Source organism: Bos taurus, chromosome 17, assembly GCF_002263795.3.
Source record: "Bos taurus isolate L1 Dominette 01449 registration number 42190680 breed Hereford chromosome 17, ARS-UCD2.0, whole genome shotgun sequence".
NCBI classification, from domain to species: domain Eukaryota; kingdom Metazoa; phylum Chordata; class Mammalia; order Artiodactyla; family Bovidae; genus Bos; species Bos taurus.
The window spans coordinates 71,525,024-71,544,820 of NC_037344.1; the positions used below are offsets into that span (position 1 = coordinate 71,525,024).

At 58.2% G+C, this 19,797-nt stretch overlaps 1 protein-coding gene and 1 long non-coding RNA gene across 7 annotated transcripts in view; one reads left to right on the top strand and one right to left on the bottom strand.

Moving 5' to 3' along the window:
• Positions 1-19,522, bottom strand: part of UPB1 (beta-ureidopropionase 1) — a 29,277-nt gene extending 9,755 nt beyond the window's left edge. For 3 of the 6 annotated variants that reach the window (XR_009490946.1, XM_024977052.2, XM_024977051.2), the window contains exons 1-6: positions 19,396-19,522; positions 13,560-13,731; positions 11,939-12,026; positions 7,462-7,556; positions 2,871-3,032; positions 1,668-1,837 (exon numbers count right to left, since the gene is read on the bottom strand). Coding sequence is in view for 3 of the 6 variants with exons in the window: in XM_024977052.2 (XP_024832820.1) it covers positions 1,668-1,837; positions 2,871-3,032; positions 7,462-7,556; positions 11,939-12,026; positions 13,560-13,731; positions 19,396-19,499 (791 nt within the window). In the remaining 3 variants the exon portion in view is untranslated. Of the gene's footprint in view, positions 1-133; positions 1,440-1,667; positions 1,838-2,870; positions 3,033-7,461; positions 7,557-11,938; positions 12,027-13,559; positions 13,732-19,395 lie in introns of all 6 variants that reach the window. The other 3 variants (XR_009490944.1, XR_009490945.1, NM_001101050.1) reach the window with 2 other exon arrangements.
• LOC104974710 (uncharacterized) lies at positions 13,731-17,125 on the top strand. Its single transcript, XR_812501.4, has 2 exons — positions 13,731-14,317; positions 15,746-17,125. It is a non-coding gene; the product is annotated as an uncharacterized lncRNA (long non-coding RNA).
• Positions 19,523-19,797: the final 275 nt, after the last annotated feature.

Here is a 19,797-nt window from a genome sequence, read left to right on the forward strand (position 1 = left end):
CAGACCTGGGGCTTCCAAAAGCCCCAGCTCCCAGCAGAAACGCATCCTCCTTGGAGGGCACAGGTGGGTGGGATCATGCTGTCCAAGGAAGGAAGACGGACAGCGTTTAATAAGCAAGGACATGAGCCATCACCTGTGCACCACGTTGAGCAGCTTCTGTTTGCTTAATTGGGGCTGATAAAAGCCCGGAAGTGCTCCGTTGGAGAGGTGACATCTGAGTCCAGGCTACGGCTGTGTCCCTCCCAGCCTGAGTGCGGCTGTGCATGGGGGGGTGGCACTGGCTTCAGGGACCCCTCTGGGGTGATGCAGCTCGCTGGGTGTGTAACACGTGGCTGGCAGGAGGGGCTGCTCCGGGGCGTCTGTCCAGGCTTGCTGACTGGACAGCCAGGAGCCACTCTTCCTCACGACTGTCAGGGGACGTTGTCACAGTGGCCACGCTGCCCGCTGCCTCTCTGGGGGTGGGGAGGAGACCCCAGACGTGACTGCCCCCTTGCGCCCGAGAGCGCCCCCCCCCCCGATACAGACAGGACGGGGTCGTTCTGTAAGGGACAGCCGTGCAGATCAGCGAGCTGAGGGAGGGGGCCCCACTTTCAGCAGCAAGTTCGAGGTGAAGTGACGGCCACATCCCCACATTTAAATTTCGGAAATCTTGTGGTGAGCGAGGGCAGGAGTGAAAGGGTGGGCCCCCAGGGGACTGCAGGCTGTCCCTGAGCTGCCCCCCTCCACTGGGGACAGAGACTCCCCTTCCCCGTCCCCGCCACCCCCCCGATGACACAGCAGATCCCGGAATGCTCTGGGGGAAGTGAGCTGGGGAGAGAGGCATTCACACAGATGCCCCGAGCTCTCCTGCTCCTTGATGAGGCAAAGCTGGAAACCACCCGCTGCTGGGGAGGGCAAAGCTACGAAAGGGCTCTGGTGCCGGTCACTGCAGCCCCGCTGCAGCCCAGCGAGTGCCCCGGGGAGGCCCCGGAGCCCGCCACCCCCTTCCCCCCACCGGCCTGTGACAGCAGCTTTGTCTGCTCAGGGATAAGGCTAACACCACATGGCTGGGTAAACACAGATGCCAGAGACCCTTGACTGATCTCTCAAGGACCCCCTCAGCTCGGACCCCTCCGTCGTCACCCGCCCGTGTGGGACGGGAGGGGAGCCAAAGCTGCTCAGGCAACCCCCGATGCTCCGGCCCTAAGAAGGGGAGCTTTCCCGAATCCTGCTGGCGTCCCTGCCCGAGACCTCGCCACAGCCAAGGACGGTGCTTCGTAGCATGGCACTGCTGTTCAGTGTGGGTGTCCGAGTCTGCGCGACCCCCGGGGACTGCAGCCCGCCGGCCTCCTCTGTCCATGGGGATTCTCCAGGCAAGAATACTGGGGTGGGTTCCTCTGCCCTCCTCCAGGGGGATGATCTTCCCGACCCCGGGATCGAACCCGCATCTCCTGCGTCTCCTGCATCGGCAGGTGGGTTCATGACTCCGTAGCACCACCTGGGGAAACCCCTTGGCTTCGAGGGGGGACTGTAACGGACGCTTAAGCTGGCTGACCCTACCACTCACCGTCCCGGGGCTCAGGGGCGTTGCACATCCCGGCGGTCACCTGTCTGCTGTTCACCCACCCCGCCTCTGCGCCCCGAAACCCGGCCCCCAGGCCCCCGCCAAGCCCCCTGGGCCCAGTGACCTGAGCGCTCCGATGGTGGCGGAGGGGTTGAAGATGATCTCGGCCCCGTTGATGCTGTACATCAGCCAGTTGAGAGGGTGGTGCCGCCCGTAGCAGATGTTGACGGCGATCCGCCCGAACTGGGTCTGGAACACGGGGTGGCCCAGGTTCCCCTCCATGTAGTATGTGGACTGGAAGACAGAGGGCCGCGGGCGGGTGCTCTGAGCCGCCAAGCTTCCCTTTTCTTAGGCTTGGCAGAAAAATGAAAACATCACCCGTCCTCCCTAAGGGACACTCCTGGCATGACTCTAAACTCCAAAATTTCAGACCACTTATAAACTAAAAAAAAAACACCAAACCTGAAAACCAGACACATCACGAACAAGCTTACCCGAGGGAGGATCACCGTGGCTGGAGCACTTGCCCACAGATCTGCGGTGACACGTTAGAAAGTCCCCAGAGCTTCTCCCCGCGGTATGCCAAGGATAAACTGGGCTGAGGTTTCATCCCAGCACCACTAGAGGCTGAGGCGTGTGGCCGACGTCCACACCACCCATCTGGTAGGACAGCTAACCGCTTAGGCCCTGAGCACCGGCCGAAGCCCCAGCCTGCACACCTGCGCTCAGACGTGCAGCCCTCACGGCCACCTGACCCCACGGGGCCACAGACAAGGACCCCTCCCCCGAACAAGGACCAGACGTTGACGGACGAGGCGCTCGGGCCTGCGGGGCCCAGCAATCACTCCACGCTTGTGACTACCGCTTCTGGTTTTAACTTATGTGCTACTTTTTTTTTCTCTTTATTTTTTAAATTATGGAAGTGTGATAAGACACTTACAGGAGATTTGGAAAATAGAGAACAAAGTTACTTACGGTTCCCCTATATATTACAATTATTTTTTTTTAAAGTAAACTAAGATTTTTAGCTGGAGTTTCAATATCAAACTCACAAAAAACTGAACAGAATGAATATCCAGAAAAGCAGAAGGTCATAGTAGACCTGAAAACATGCTCCTTACTTTCAAGAAGAATTCCACGCGGCCAACTCAGGTTATATTTTTAAAAATATTAATATATGCAAGAACATAGCCCTCTGTGCTAAAGACATGTGGGGACCCGCCCGGGACTCCCACCGCACCCCAGCCGCCCGCGTGACGCAGGGCGACGCGGGGAAGTCACACCGCACGGCGGCCGGGGTGCTCACGGGCCCGGGCGGGCGGCTCACCTCGTTGAAGTCGCCCACTCTGGGGATGTGGTTCTTCCTCGTCTTGCCCAGGACCGCTCCGGAGCTGGCAACGACCACAGCCGTGTTCCACAGGACGTCCCCGTGGTCCGAGTCTCGCTCCAGGACAGGAGACACCACCACCATGCCGTGCTTCCTCGCCAGCTGGAAAAACAGACGTGGCATCGCCCTCCTTTCAAAGCACTCGTCGGACGATTTTACGGACGGACTCGAGGGTCCTCCTAGATCGTGTCTGGGTTTCGAGCTCTCTCTGTGCTTGTCCTTTTAAAGACCAAATGCCAGCGCTGTTCTGATGCCCAAGCTTAGCTGCATAGGAACCGGCATCGTCCTCGGGCACTCCTTCTGGGAGTGGAAGGATGATGCAGCTGCTGTGGAGAACAGTAGGGCCACGCCTCCAAAGTCAAACCCAGGACGACCACAGGACCCCCTAATCCCACTTCTGCTGCTGCTGCTAAGTCGCTTCAGTCGTGTCCGACTCTGTGCGACCCAATGGACAGCAGCCCACCAGGCTCCCCGTCCCTGGGATTCTCCAGGCAAGAACAGTGGAGTGGGTTGCCATTTCCTTCTCCAATGCATGAGAATGAAAAGTGAAAGTGAAGTCGCTCAGTCCTGTCCGACTCCTAGCGATCCCTTGGACTGCAGCCTACCAGGCTCCTCCGTCCATGGGATTTTCCAGGCAAGAGTACTGGAGTGGGGTGCCATTGCCTTCTCTGAATCCCACTTCTGGATCTCCCCAAAGACCTGAAATGCGTCCTTTTTCTCTTTCCGCTACAAGTGAGAAGAACCGTCTCTTCCTTCACTTCATTTACTACGTGCCATGTCACAAACAGCGGGACACGACTTAGTGACCGAACAACAGCAACGTCTGTGCTAACAGGCGAAATGCGCTTCCTCTATTCTTTTTTTAGATGTTTTTTTCATATGGCACAATTCCATGCCATCAGTTTGCATTGCTTGAATATGACATGATCGTATAATCTTTTTCTCCCAGACATGCTATAATTCCATCTTTGATTTCTCCTTGAGCCACGATCTAGGAGAGAGAGTTTCAGTCTTCCAGTGGCCACATTTTCACATTGCTCTGCGTTGTTGTGGTTTATACTTTGACGGGTGGTTGCTGGTTGTGTGTAATATCGGCCTGGGATCGGCTGGTGTGCAGGATATGAGCTCCCCAAGCAGGGGCTGAGCCCTGCCCCCGGCAGGGAGAGTGCAGAGTCTGGACCCCTGGACCGTCATGGAAGTCCCACTCTCCTGATCCTTAAGCAGTCTACACTTCAACAGTTCTAGTCAGAATCAAATGACTTGACATTTCCATGAGCCCGGGGTTATATCAGCAGTATGCGGGTTATATCAGGATTTCTAAAATACTGAACATAGCCCTGGGGACCTTTCTAGTGTGGCTAAGGCAGATTTCCTAATTCTAAAGGGTGCAGAGAGCAAAGTCTTACGTTTTCCAACCCTGGGACCCCTCAACAAAGATCACAGACCCTGCAGTACAAATGAAATAAAAGCAAGCCTTAACGCCACTTCCCACAGACCTTCAGACCCAGAGGCAATAACGAGACAAAACGAGAAAAGCAGAGAAGGAGCATTGACAAGGGTGTGGAGACGGGAACCTTCATAAAATGCCAGCAGGAATATAAATGATGTTGGGTTCCCCACGGAGTTAAACGGAGCTGCCACAGGGCTGGCAACTGAGCGGGAGAGTGTGAGCGCACACCGCATCCCCAGCAGCGCTGCTCACACCAGCCAAGGGTGGAAGCAACCCCACCAGATAAAGCGTGGCGTGCACATGCAGTCGGAGAAGGCAATGGCACCCCTCTGCAGTGCTCTTGCCTGGAAAATCCCACGGACGGAGGAGCCTGGCGGGCTGCAGTGCCTGGGGTCACAGAGTCGGACACGACTGAGCGACTTCACACATACACGCAGCGGAGTAGTTTGTCATTTTGTTCAGTTTCTGAGTCACGTCCAACTCTTTGTGACCCCATGGACTGTAGCCTACTAGGCTCCCCTGTCCTTCACTATCTCCCGGAGCTTGCTCAAACTCATGTCCATCGAGTCGGTGACGCCATCCAACCAGCTCATCCTCTGCTGCCCCCTTCTTTTCCTGCCTTCGATCTTTCCCAGCATCAGGGTCCTTTCTGATGAGTTGGCTTTTTGCATCCGGTCGACAGAGTATTAGAGCTTCAGCATCAGTCCTTGCGACAGATGTTCAGGGCTGATTTCCTTTAGGATGGACTGAACGGAGTATTATCCAGCCCTGAGAAGGAAGGCAGTCCTGACCCACGGGTAGAGTGGCTGTGGTCTCTGACGTGGATGAAACTGAGCGCGTCGTGCCGAGCGAAACCAGCCGGGTGCAGAAGGACCAGCAGGCAGATGTGCCCTCCGGTGGGACATCGCACGTGGTCGAATTCACAGAAACCGAGCGGGACGTCAGCTACGGGCAGCTGCAGGCGGAGGGGAGCTGATACGCGGCTGGAGGGTTTCAGGGCTACAAGACGACAAGTTCTGGAGGCCTGTCTCGTCGCGCTGGGAAGGCGCTCAGCACGACGGAGCTGTTTGCTTAAAAGTGCTGAAGGCGCCCAATGACGTGTTCTCCACCAGCGTGCACGCTCAGCCACGTCACAGTCACCGCGTGGACTGCAGCCCGCCAGGCTCCTCGTCCCTGAAAGCACCTAGGCGAGCATACTGGAGTGGGTTGCCACTTCCTCCTCAGGGGATCTTCCCAACCCAGGGATCCAACCCTCCTCTCCTGCATTGGCAGGCGGATTATTAAGCACCAAGCCACCTGGGAAGCCCTTTTAGTGCAATAAAGAGAAGAAAACAAGGGATTTCTGTGGCAGTACAGTGGTTAAGACTGCACTTCCTCTGCAGGGGCACAGGTTCAACCTCTGGTTGAGGAACTAAGATTCTACATGCCTCTTGGTGCAGCCAAAAAAAAAAAAAAGATTAAAAAAAAAAGGAAAAAAAATCGTCATATGTCTCATCTACCCAAAAAAACTCAGAAACCCAGAACCCAACCAAACACAACTCTTGGACAGCAAATTCCTTTTGTCTCAAATAAGAACTACAGGATCTGGGGGCCAGGAGGAGCAGCCGCAGCTGGTCATCTGTCCTCAGCTCTCACCAGCCCGTCGCCACCCCCGACCCCAGTGACAGGACAGTGACGGCACAGCAGGATGCCAGCAGCCACGAGGGGGCGGCCGTGGGTCCTGGGGCCCTCGATGCAGACACGGGTGCCTGGAACCAGCGCGTTCCCACCCTCCTTCTGCCCTTTCTTCCTCCCGTCCTGGTTCAGGCACGCCGTCTGCAACCACTTCCCGCCCCGTCCTTGTCATCTTCTTGTCCAAGGCACAGAACCAACCGCCTAGTGGCTGGGAGATGTCCCCCTACAGCCTGGGAAGAGGGCTGCTTGGAATCACGGCTCCGTACTGACAGGATCACTGTGGTCACAGCGCTGCTCCAAAAGCCCCGGAGTTTCCACAGGAATGAAGGGAGTTTTCCGAGGTGAGAATGAGCATAAGCCACCATGTGGGACGTCATGGGGGTTTTTGGGGTGACTGCTCCATGAAGACGCATTTCAAGGAGCATAAAGTCCATCGCTTCAAAGGGCAGCATTCCGTGGGTTTCAGTACACTCAGAGTTGTGCAACCGACACCACAACCTAATTTTAGAAATTTGTCAACACCCCAAGTGGAAACCCCGTCCCCGTGAGCATCCCCGCTCATCCCTTCTCCCCGCTTAGCCCCTGGCAGCCACGGACCTGTACTCTGCCCCAGCACAGCTGCCCTTCCTGGACAATGCATGTAAACAGAATCTCGGAACACACATTATGAGGTTTAAATAAAGAAAAATGAGGCCCAGTTTCTACACTGATGAGACGGGCCACACCCGTCAAGCCCCGGCAAGTGGGGTAACAGGGCTCTGGCCAGGGACGCGGCCTTGACCCTTGTCCCCAGGTGCCAGGGCCGCCTCTTGCCGGCTGCAGACCCTGCTCTGGGCGGGTCACCCCCACGCCCCCTCTGTGGGCTGCAGCTCCCTCAGTTAAAAAGCCACGAAGGGGAACTTCTCTGGGGGGTCCAGTGGGGAAGAATCGGCCTGCCAAGGCGGGGAACACGGGATCGAGCCCTGGTCGGGGAAGATCCCACCCGCCGCGGAGCGACTGAACCCGTGCACCCCGACTACCGAGACCGCGCTCCAGGCAGCAGCGGGAGCCGCCACCGCCGAAGCCGGCACCCCGGGAGCCCGGGGGCCCAGCTCGAGAGGAGCCCCCGCTCGCCTCGACGCAGCAACGGAGGCCTCGCCAGCCATGAATAACACCGGCTCATTAGTGTCGTTTTTAAAGAGGCATGCGGGGCCCCTCTGGCTCTGAAGCTGATTTCAAGTGAAAGGGCACTTAAGGGAAAAAAAAGGGCAATAAACAGTCGCATCTACTCTTATCTGGCAAAAACAGGGCCAGGCCGGCGCACGCGCCCTGGGGCAGGGCCACCCGGCCGCGGCGGCTGTGCTCTGACCCGCACGTGTCCGGCCGCCCCAGGCTGGCTTGCCGGCTGAAGGCCGGTTAACGTCCTACCTCCTGACAGAACTTGATGGTCGGCCCGTCCTCTGCTGACTCGGCAAATTCCGTCCAGGGAAGCTTCTCTCTCGTACAGAAGGCAAAGGGCATCGCTGTGGAGAGGAGAAAGGCCAGAGTCACACCCAGCCTCAGGGCCTCCGAGAGGGCCCCTCGGCCTGGTGTGGGCCTCTCTGGGCCTTCCGGGCCCACACCCGGCTGTGGACGACGGGCAGACCCTCCCCTTTCCCGGCTTCTAGGGGTGAGGCCAGCCATCCCGCCTACGATCTTAGACACACTTGCAGCAGAAGGCTGAACAAACGCTTGCACACCCAGGCTCACAGCGGCCGCAAGATGGAAACCCGTGTCCCCCCGAGGATGAATGGCTGACGGTGGTCCACCCACTCGATGGGACACCGTGCTGTGTGCTCAGGCACGTCCGACTCTCTGTGACCCTGTGGACTATAGCCCGCTAGCCTTTTTCATCCATGGGGATTCTCCTGGCCAAGAATACTGCGACGGCCAGCCACTTCCTTCTCCAGGGGATCTTCCTGACCCAGGGGTCGAACGCACGTATCCTGCATTGGTGGGCGGATTCCTTACCGCTGAGCCACCTTATTCAGCCTTAAAAAGGCAGGAAATTCTGACTCTTGCTCCAACATGGGTGAGCCCTGAAGACATTACATGCGGTGAAATAAGGCAGACGGAGGACAAGCGCTGTACAGGTCCACGCACACGGGGCGCCCAGGACAGGCGGGTTCAGAGAGACAGTGCGGAAGGACAGGCGCCGGGCCTGGGGCCGCGGAGAACGACAGGCTGCTGTTCAAGGGCTGGAGCATCAGTGTGGGCGGATGAGAAAGCTCTGCATGTGGACGGTGGCGATGGTCACACGACAATGTGAATGCACTGAGTGTTACAGAACTGAACCCACAAAAAAATGGTTAAAATGGTAAACTTTATGCTATGTCTATGCTACCGTAATTTCAACCACACACACACACATATAGGGATCCCCTGGTGGCTCAGCGGTAAAGAATCCGCCTGCCAATGCAGGAGATGCGGGTTCGATCCCTGGTTGGGAAGATCCCCTTGGAGAAGGAAATGGAAATCCACTCCAGTACTCTTGCCTGGAGAATCCCATGGACAGAGGAGCCTGGGGGGCTACAGTCCATGCGGTTGCGAGAGTCAGACACAATTTAGTGACTAAACCATATGTGAAACAATTCTGTACAAGGTACAGCCAGAAACTGCTGGCTGACCTGCAGGCTGCTACAAGCAAGGCCGAGGCTTCTTGGAGATGGTGTCCGAGGGTCCCCGAGGACGGTGCCGGGACCCTCCCACGTCAGTAGGAATGCTCCTTCTCCCGGGGGCCGAGGCCTCTTCAGGAATGAGGAAAGCCGTTCGTGTAATGACCCCAGCAGAAGTCTGGGACACGCTGGATGGGCTGAGTGCTCCCCGGGGATAAAAGCATGATTTCTGTCCTCTCTGGATAGATGATGCCCCACCATCGAGAGGGCTAACTCAACAGGAAGGTTCATAACTCGCTGAGGTACATACACGTGCAGTAACAATTCAAAGAATGCCAGGGCACCAGATTCTCGATGGAGGTTTCCTCTGTAGGGCGGGGGGCTGGCAGGGGGTAGGCACCGGGGAGAACGCACTCCGGCTGAGCGGGCTCCGCCCCCCTCGCGCACACGCTTGCACATCCGCCGGTCTGACGGCACTCTCCTGCGTCCCCAGCGAGCTGGAGCCCCGGCCGCGTGGTCACTGGCTCTTCTGGATTCATCCTCCAGGTGATCTCTTCCGTACCCTTTGCCCGCTTCCTGCTGAGCTGTTAAGTCTTTTCCTTCGTGACTTGGAACACGGAATTCCTTCTTCGGACCAATTCCGTGCAGAGTTGGCCCTCTGTACCTGTGGGTTCCCCCACCGGCTGAGGGTGGAAAATGTTTGGAAAAAAAAAAAATTCCACAACATTCCGAAAAAGCAGAACTTGAGGTTGCCACACAGAGGCAACTATTTACTTGGCATTTACACAGTGTTAATGCCGCTGGACGGCTCTGAAACCGACCGGCCTGCAGGGAAGGTTTGTGGGAAAGCTGTGGGACGTGGCCGAGGAGGAATCTACCTGGTTGCAGCACGGGCCGTGTGTGGCCTCTTTGTGGGTGAAGATTGTCAACTGGCGACCACAAATTGGCACCTGCCTGGGGGGCTTGCCATCTACCTCTGCAAGGAGATGATTGTGCTGTGGTAGCTGCTGACCCTCAGCACCCCCTGCAGGAGTTCACTGTCAGAGCAGAAACGGGGCACTGTGCCCTGGGAAACTGGCAGGACAGGTTTTCAGGGAGTTAGGTGTTCTCAGGGGCTGATGTTACGAGCCACCTCCTGTGTGCCCTCGTGTCTAGAAAAGCTCGAAAATCCTTCAGTGACGACTGTTCCCCTGAACTGAAGCTTCACGGGACCAGCAGAAACTTTCTACCAGAAAACACACGCATGCACTGCCCCGTGACCAAAATCACACAGAGACTGCCCCCCCCCCACCCCTTCGGAGCAGCTGCTCAGAGCTGAGGTGCTGTCTCCTGGGCTGCAGCCCTCATATTGCCCCCAATAAAACTTAACTCTCACGTGGTGCTTTTTTTTTTTAAAGTCATCACAGCCTTTCCCAAACCCAGGCCGTGTGCCCAGCACGGTGCCAGGCCTGGTGAGAGGCAGCCTGTCCCGATACCCCTGTGAAGTGAGTGACTCCTCATCCCACAGAGGAGGAAGCGGGGCACCAGGCTCCCCGGTCCCTTCCAGTCCCTGGCAGCCTGGGCGACGGTGGCACCTCAGTCACCTCGGCCGCCCGGGACGTGGCCCACGGAGGCAGCGGAGGGGCAGCAGACTCTGGCAGCAGCCCCAGGGGCCTTGGCACCCGGCTCGACTCCCCAGGCTCCTGGGGTGAAGACGGATGAGCTATTTTAAGGAGGCCAACAAGGACGCTGTTGATAACAAAGAAAGATCCTTAGTGACCGCTCACTCGCAGCTTTCAGAGCATTAGGAGAGACTCAAGTGCCCCAAGAGGATAAAACCTCCCTTTCCGATTTCATTTCAGGTTGCTAAGCTCTCCACATTTCTCCATTTCCATTTTAATGGTTTCTTTTCCTGTTTTCACAACCCCTGTAATATAAACAAACGTTCAAAAGCAGCATGTGGAAGGCAGGTTGGGGGAGGCTGGCTGCAAAGTTCTAACCACATTTTCCAAATCAGAGGGAAAAGGGGGGTCCCCCATTCATTGAACCAGCGCTCCTCAAGGCAGGTTCTGGACTTAGACCCCGTCCTGCCCTCAGGAGATGCCAGCCGAGATGCGGTGCTCAATGGGAACCTGGTGGGGCGCTCAGTTCTGTGCAGGGGAGTCCCCAGGGCCCCCAAAAGGAGGGGGTGTCCACATTAAACCTTGATGGATGAGTGGGAGTTTTCCAAGAAAGAGAAGTTGGTTAAACGATCCAATAAATATTTTTAGCATCTGTCATGTACCAAGGATTATTCAAGCCACTAAAGACAAAATGGGGGTAGGAGAAAGAATGGACAGAATGTGATCCATGCAAACCACGGGATATTATGCGGCCATGAAAAGGAAGGCCAGTCTGATGCTCGCAACAACACAGATGGATCTTGAAAACACAATGCTCAGTGGGACAGCCAGACACCAAAGGTCAGATACTGAGGTTCCATTTACACGAGGCCCCTAGAGCAGTCGAATTCATAGAGACAAGAAGTAGAATAGAGATTTTCAGGGATGGGAGCGTTACTGATGAGTTAGTGCAGAGTTTTGGCTGGAGATGACGAAAAAGTCTGGGTCGAGACGGTGATGACAGTTAAAACAACTTTGCGACTGTGTTTAACACCGCTGACTTATACATGTACCGATAGGAGCAACATGCATGCTTTACGATCAAAATTTTTTGAATGTTAAAAAAAATGGGGGTGGGGTGGGGATTGGGATGGGAAAAATTACCACCACCCAGGCGCTGACCACATGGAGTGTACAGTCTAACGGAAGACACAGACATATCAAAAGTGTCAGCCGAGAGTGCAAACACACACGTGCCGGGAAATGTGAAGAGCGGGATGACCTGCCAGGCACCGGAGGCAGAAGGGATGCACACCTTTGCTCTCTGCTGTGTGTGTGTGTGGGTGTGTGTGTGTGCACGCGCGCGTGTTCAGTCGCTCAGTCCTGTCCGACTCCTGAGACCCCATGGACTGCAGCTGTGCACAGCCTCCTCTGTGCAGGGATTCTCCCGGCAGGATGTTTTGCGAGGAAGAATTAAAAGGCTCAGAGGGGAGCCTGAGGCACATGAGGAGTGGGTTCCGGGGTTGCTTGTGCTGTTGACAAAGAACCTCTCGAGGGATGAGAAACAAAAGGAGATTTTTAAGAAATCACGTAGCAGATGCTCTCGGCGACGTGGAGATAAGACAGTGAGGTTTTGCAAGCAGCAGAGAAAGTGTGGGGAGAGGGACTTACTCCACGCCTCCTGGAAGCAGATGATGTTGACTCCACACATGGCAGCCACCTCCACGACGGCCTCCATGCGTCTGTGTAGAGCGGTGACCTGGCGAGTCAAACAACGAGCGTGAGAGCCCATCGGGTTCTACTGCTGCTGCTAAGTCGCTTCAGTCGTGTCCGACTCTGTGCGACCCCATAGACCGCAGCCCACCAGGCTCCCCCGTCCCTGGGATTCTCCAGGCAAGATCACTGCAGTGGGTTGCTATTTCCTTCTCCAATGCATGAAAATGAAAAGTGAAAGTGAAGTCGCTCAGTCGTGTCCGACTCTTAGCAACCCCATGGACTGCGGCCACCAGGCTCCTCCGCCCGTGGGATTTTCCAGGCAAGAGTACTGGAGTGGGTGCCACTGCCTTCTCCTCAGGTTCTACTGGTTGAGGCCAACTTTAACGCTCATCCTCCACCGGGCCTGCTGCAGGAAGACGCACGGGGTGGGAGGTTCTGGGATGGGGGACAGTCTTCCGGCTCGAAGCCGTGGGCAAAGGCGGAGGGGCAGAGGCCCTGGGGTCCCCCAGGCGCTGGACGCCGCCTCGCTGAGCTTCGGTTTTCCCTGTCTGGAGAATGGGGAGAAGGCTGCCCGCCTCGTGGCATTGCTGAGATGTGAGCTGCTTGCTGAGAGAGGGGCCCACCACCCTCCAGAGCCCTCCCCCGGGTCACCTGCCCCTTGGCCCCAGCGCTGGGACCCGGTCACTCAGGACACCCTGTGTCTGCGGCTGTGGGGAGGCCCAGTCCTGCCAGGTCTGTCCCTGCGTGTTCCTGATCTTCCCAGGACGCCCAGCGGCGCCCTCTAACAGCACGAGCCCCCTCCCCCGACCTGACCTGCCTCTCGTGTGTTCTCATGTGTCGTCCACGGCGGGGCCGAGAGTCGGGGTGCGCGCGCCCGCGGCGGGGCCGAGAGTCGGGGTGCACGCCCACGGCGGGGCCGAGAACCGGGGTACGCGCGCCCCGACAGCGGCACCGCTCCCCGCCGGGCCTTCCCATCCCAGGACCCCACGAGCTCCTTGGGACTGGCATCCTCAAATTCTCCGTGTCCTCAGCCCGCGGTCTGGCTCCCAGGAGACATTTGGAAGTTTTTTTGTTTAGAGACAGACCAGTGGAACCCGGTGGGGCCAGGCTGAAACCCAGAGACACTGGGTCTCCCCACTACAGGGCCCCGCAGATGCTGGGCTGGGAGCAAAGTTCTAGGTGCTGGAGGCGGGGTGGGGAGGCAAGGACCACATCCCTGACCCCCCACGACCTCCTGACAACCCGGACTGGCCAAGGAGACAGATTTGCAACCCGATGGAGGCTGGGCGGATGACTCCCGCACCAAGGAGCGAGGCAGAGGCACACGGGCTGGACAGACGTGTGCTGGCCGGAGCCCAGGAGGCAGGGCTCCAACAGAGAGCGCAGGAGCCCGGGGGCGGCCTCCTCCCTGGCAACTTAAGTTCCACCCCAGGAGAGGGAGGCAGAGAAAGGGGTGGGAGCCAAAGAAAAAGAAAAGAAACATGGCTGGAGGGTGGGGGGGGGCACACCAGGGCAGAGCAGCCGGTCGACCACCCGGGGACCATGGTCAAGTCTCTACAGGTGGGAGAGGCCTAACCTGTTTCACCACGGGGGTGTCCGCGGGGAGCGGGGTCCTGTTCTGAACGAGCCCCACACGCACAGTCCGGGGCCTCCTCTGCTGCTCCGCGGCGGCCTCGAACGCATAGCCCTGCAGCTCGAAGTCCCCTCTGGAGGCGGCCTCGAGAGCAGCGCCGGGCAGGTCGAGCTTCCTAGACGCAGGAAGGCAGAGGGCAGGTGAGCTGAGCCGGTCCGCGGCACGTGATGACACTCACAGTCGCTCCTCCGGCTGAGAAGGGGCGCGTGCGGCGTCCTGGTAGGAAGGCACAGGAGCTGGCCAGGGCCGCGGCCACGTGTGGGGAGCTGGCGCGGAGCAGCAGGACGGGGGGGCCACCCACCCCCAAGGGCCCCGGCGGGCAGAGCGGTGAGGCCCCACAGAGGAGGGCCGGGAACCTAGTCAAGAGGTTGATGTTCAAGCTGCTGAAATCGGGGGCGGGGATTAAAGTCTCAGCATAGGCGGGAGGGGACAGAGTCCCCCAAACGTCTGTGGACTGGAGTCAGAGGGCTCTGTGAGCTGGGGGGGGGGGTGCGGTCACAGCAGGTTGTAAGGAGACAGGCGAGCAGGAGGCCAGGACTGATGGCAGGACGGAGGGTCACGAGCATCTGGGGACCCCTGCCCTGCTGGGACCACCAGCAGAGAGGGCGGCTCCCAGCCCGGTGCCGGACGGGCGAGGTGGGGCCCAGGCGTCCAGACCGAAGGCTGAAGGGCTCATCCCGGTGTGTGGTTCATTAACAGAGGTAAGTGGATTATTGACAAAACCTCCCACCAAAGTGACCATGGGCCGAACGGCAAACACTGATGCCCGTTCCATGCCCCCGCCCGGGGTGGAACCTGCAGGAGAGGGCCCAGGAAGTGCTGACCATCTAGGGGGCGAGAGGGTTACGAAATACCCCGAGAATGCCTCAGAAAATCGCCTGACAGCCGTTATCTAATAATACTCCTCTCCCACTTTGAATCCCTTTCTTAACGACTTTTCTTTCAAAATCACAGCCCTGTCAGCCCAAGCCCCCGGTCACCGCCCCCCTGCCAGGCGCTTTCCATGACGGCTCCCTGACAGCTTGGAGCTGGGTTCCGCCCCTGACAGTCAGCCTGCTTTTCAAACTCGTCAGGGCTCCGTGCGCTGCGGCGGGTTAGAAATAGCTGCAGAGCACACACCTTGCCTCCTGTTGCTGTGGGGGCCTCAGAGACGGTGCCCCGCCCCCCAGGACAAGTCACCGCTGCAGCTGGGGGGCCGGGCAGGCGGCCCGTCCTCAGCCAGGAGGAAGACGTCGGCTGGGAAAGCTCGCCCAAGGTCCACAAGCCCCCCAGCTGTAAGCTGGTCCTGCAGCCTCTGGCCGGCCCGCCCCACCCCAGCTCCCTGGGGACACCCAGCCCTGAGGCCGGGTGCCTGGAGGCTTTCCCTGCCCTCCTGTTATCCTGGCCTGCCATCACCTGGCCCTGCCCCACGTCCTCCTGGAGAACCCACCTGGCCCTCAAGCTGCAGCCCCCAACCGTGTCCCATGTCCACCAAGGGGCTCGGCTCAGGAGGTGGTGGGGCGCCAGACAGCTGCGGCGGACGGAGCCCAGCCAACAGGCCAGGACCTCACACGCGGGCTCTCTGCGGCCCTCAGCCCTCCCTCGGTGCCTGCAGCGGGCTCTCTGCCCCTCACCCTGGTGGCTGAGGCCCCACCCTGAGGGCCTCACTTGCGACTCCAAGAAGGAAAGCCCGTCACTTCCTGTCCTGGCCCCACAGACCCCTTTCCAGTGGGGTCAAGGCAGGCCTTGCCCAAGGGAGCCCAGCCCCTGCCTCCTTGGCAACCTCTGGCTTCTGGAACTTCTCCTTCCCTTCTAATGGATCTGCATTTTAAATAATTAAACCAGAGCTTTGTTACAAAAGAAACACAGGCTCGTGGGGAGAGAAAGAAATGAAAAATCAAACAGTGGAGAATGTCAAGTGAGTTCCCCTCCGTCCCGGATCTGGAGACAGCCCCCTCCACAACGTCTCCCGCTTCTTTCCCACATTTTTCCGTGTGTGCCACACGCACAGAGGTGCCCTTCTGTGCACTCCACTCTTCCGTCTGCACTCTTTCGCTGGGCACGACACACGTTGGGCGCCACTCCCTCTCTCCTGCAGACCGGCCACAGTTCCCCGTGACAGCTGTTTGAGGCTCTCCTCTCCTGTTTAGGAAGCACCAGCCTTCTGACTGCTCAAGCCACCTGGACTCCCTGAGGTCCCCATCCTTCCAGACCTCCTTGAGCCGCCCGACAGCCTGTGCCCAGTCTGAGCTGCCTCCTCGATACTGGCCCTCGGGTCCTGCAACCTCTCATCCTTGCCTCTGGAGTCTCCCACAAAATCTCCGCTTCCTCTGCCCCCTGGACTTCTCCTCCACACCCACCCCTTCACCTGCAATGGCCGTCCCTAGGACAACCCCAAGCCAGCGCCCCCACCACCTCTCTGGAGTCTCTAACGGGCCGTGGCTGACCTGTGCGCCCCTTCCCCCAGAAAAGATAGCCCAACGTCCTAACACCCAGAACCCGTGACTGAGGACTTTTGGGGAAAAACAGGGTCTTTGCAGACGCCATTAAGGATCTCAAGATAAGATCACTTGGTATTACCTGGGGGAGCCCTAAAAGCCAGTGCTGGGTTTTAAAAGGAAGGCGCAGAGGTGAGACATGGGGAGAAAAGAAGACTGTGTGAAATCAGAGGCAGAGGCTGGCGTGATGCCGCCACGGGCCAAGGAACGCCAGAAGCCGCCAGAAACCAGAAAAGCCTCGGGAGGGCGCTGCCCGGAACCTTTGGAACCGTGCCCCTGCCAACACCTTGGCTTCTGTACTTCTGGTCTTCAGAACCACGAGGGTACATTCCCCTGGTTGAAGCCATGCGGTGTACGGTCATTTGTCACAGCACCCCACCGCGTCGGCCTGCCCCCCAGCTGCACCTCATCAGGTGAACCCACACGGGCCACCCAAGGGCCCAAGCCCCCTCTGCCAGGCTGGCTGTATGCACCGCCTCTTGAGACTTCCGGAACCCTTCCTCCTCTCTGCCCCCAGGCACTCTACCCGCTTTAGGCCTCTCCACCATCCACCTGCTCTTTGCAAATGCTCTGAAGGCTCCCAGCCCCATCAGGACAATCCTGCCTCCTCTGCAGAGGAGGAGCCCCCAGGATCCACCCCGACTACTCCTGCCTCCTCTCCTAGGCGAGCCCCCACAGTATTCTACACCCACAGCCCCCAAACGGGCCTGTCCCCTGCTGTCTGCACCTTGGCCCGGAGCAGCTGAGCCCCTTCCTGTCTCCAGACCAACTCCGCAGTCTCTTTCAGGACGCAGCTGAAGCCTGGCGCCCCAGAAGCCTTCCCCACTTGCCCCAACCCCGTCCATATAAAACCCCCCAGCTCTCCCTGCACACTTTCTTGCAGGGCGGGACAACCATCAAAAGACGGAAAGCCCCTCGAGGGCAGGAACCGTGGCTAACTCATCCTAGGACCTCTAGTGCTTGAGACAAAAATAGACGCTCAATTAATGTTTGTTGAATGAATAAATGCTTCTTGGTTCTGGCTGTCTTAAACTGTGCCTTGACGTTCTTCGGGGATTTCATCTGCCTGGCACAAGCAAAGGCCCATTTAGCTCACTCACTCAGTAAACACTTGCTAAGCGTCACCTTTGTCTCGGGGGCAGTAAGCACTCAGAGAGAAGCCCGTCTTGTGTGGAGTGAAGGAGGAGTCTAGGGGAGGACTCCATCAGGCCCCCACAGAGGCAGCCATACCCAAGTCAGGCCATGAGAAATGAACAAAAGACTTGGTTGAATATATTTTTTATGTGGATAATTTCTTTAAAGTCTTGATTGAATGTGTTACAATATTGCTTCTGTTTTGTGTTTTGGGTTTTTGGCCCCTAGGCAAGTGGGGTCTTGGGGTCTCCCTAGTGGCTCAGACAGTAAATAATCTGCCCGTAATGCAGGAGACCTGGCTCGGATCCCTGGGTCGGGAAGATCCCCTGGAGAAGTGAATGGCTGCCCACTCCAGGATTTTTGCCTGGGGAATTCCATGGACAGAGTTTACAGTCCATGGGGTCGCAAAGAGTCAGACACAACTCAGTGACTAACTCTTTCACTTTTCGTGCAGGATCTTAGGTCCCCAACCAAAAACCGAACCCATACCCTCTGCACTGGAGGTGGATTCTTAACCATGGGGCCTCCAGGAAAGTTCCATGAACAGATGAACTTTTAAATGAGTAAGTTTCTATCTTCACTTTGCAATCTGTTCATAGCCAAATCCCACCCAATCATAAGTACAAATGGTTAAAACCCCAGAGTGAAGCTTGGAAGGGCTTAGCACAGAGTGGAACAGAATCAAGAAGAGGGAAAAGTAGAAAGAGTGGAAAAGGGGGGACCACTGACTCAGTTACTGTGAGCCGAGCCCCAGGAAGAGGCCTGGTGGTCACTGATACATGCAGTGTGGCTTCCACCCAATCCTTCCCTACTCTGGAGTGATCCAGATGTGCACACAGAGTCCTTCCCACAAGGCAGCCTTTACCCTGAGCTCTCGAACGGGTCCTGGCCTGTCACCTACGTGGGAAACTTACTTCTCTTTTCCCAGCACTCTCTCTGACACCCACAGGCTCTGTCTTTTCCCAGGGGAACGTGCCTACCTCACCTTTAAACACTCCCTGCTTCAGGGCACCTTCCTTAGGAGCCCCAGTTCTCAGAGGTTTCCCCCATCGTGGGCCTTCACAGGTGCCACGGAAGGCAGTAATCCAGCATCAGCCCACTGGAGGGGCCAGGGGGGTCGGCAGTCCCGGGCACCCCTCTCTGGGTATGAAGAGCCCTTTTGGACACAGTTCTGTACCACGCTAACCCCAAAAACAGCTGCTCTGCCTTCACCATCCACTAGCTGTGGAAACACCTGGGGCTCTGAGGTCCGGTCCCCACCCCTGCCAGAACGCCACACGAGCTGCTGGCTGGGACCCTCTGATCCAAGTAACCCCCTCCAGTTTCAGGGGAGCTGCCCAGGAGCCTCAAGGCCACTGCCACAAGGTCAGGGAGTGTGTGGTGTGGCTGGATGGGGGGAGCCCACAAACGGGCAGGAAAGTGGAAGGATGTCTGGTCAGGAGTTGCATAGGGTCAGAGTTCATTTCTAAGGGCCGTGGGAACCCCTTATAGAGTTTTAAGCAGGATCTGAGTTACATCTTCCGGTTGCTTTGAGAAAAGTGGACCGAAGAGAAACCGGAGCAGAAGGGCAAGTGTCTTCCAGCCCTGCACTCCCGGCGTGCAGGAGTACACTGCCCTTGGAAAGTCCCAGAGATGCCCACAGCAGGCTGGGCGTTAGCTCCGAGCGTGGGAGCCAACTCCCGGGACCTGCCCGTGGGAAAGGTCCCTTCGCCAACCAGATTCAGGGGCCTCTCCGTCCCAGGACCCGCCAGAGGCCGGTCACTGCGGGAAGGAGGAGCTGGGGGCAGGACCTCCAGTGGGCCTGGGGTGGGATGGGGGCTCTGGCTGGAGGTACCGACCTAGACAGCCAGCCAGAGGACAGGCCTGGTGCCGGGGGAGAAGCGGGCCACTGGAAGCTGGAAAGAAAGCTGGGTGCTCACAGGGAAAGCACAAGAGAGTAAAACTGTCCCTTCCCTCCAGGCTTGTAAGGGTCACGCTGGGTTGCACACCTGAGGTCCCATCTATAGAACTCAGGGTCTCAGCTCCAATCCAGGATTCACCACCGCCCCTGCAGAGCCCTTCAGACCCTGAAGCCCCCTGTCTGGTCCCCCAGACCAACACCCGCTGGCCCCAAGGGCCTCCCAACCCCCACCCCAAGCTCCCTGCCTGGCCAGTTGGGCTCCACGCACCTGGTCTCTTTGCCATAGAGAAGGCGTTTGACCTCCTGCAGTTCTGCGAGTGGCAGATGTTTTTCCAAGCACTGCTCCAGCGACTCAAACCCGGACCCGGCCATGGCTGAAGTCCGCACGTTTGTCCAGATCTAGACTGCCTGCTGCCCTTCGCCCCCGGGGGGAGGAGGAGGAGGTGGCAGTGGCCAGGCCAGCACATGCGCTCTGCCTTCTACCCCCGTGCCCTCGCCCCGGAGGACTCCTGAGGGACCCCGCTCCCTCTGCTCACGCCCCTGCGGGGCGCAGCCAATCAGTGCCCGGGGCGGTGTGCAAGGTGACCGGGAAGGTGAATGGACCCTCCCGCCGCGCCTCGGACTCCGGCCCAGCGCCCTGGACACGGACTGAGGGCACCGGAGGAGGGGA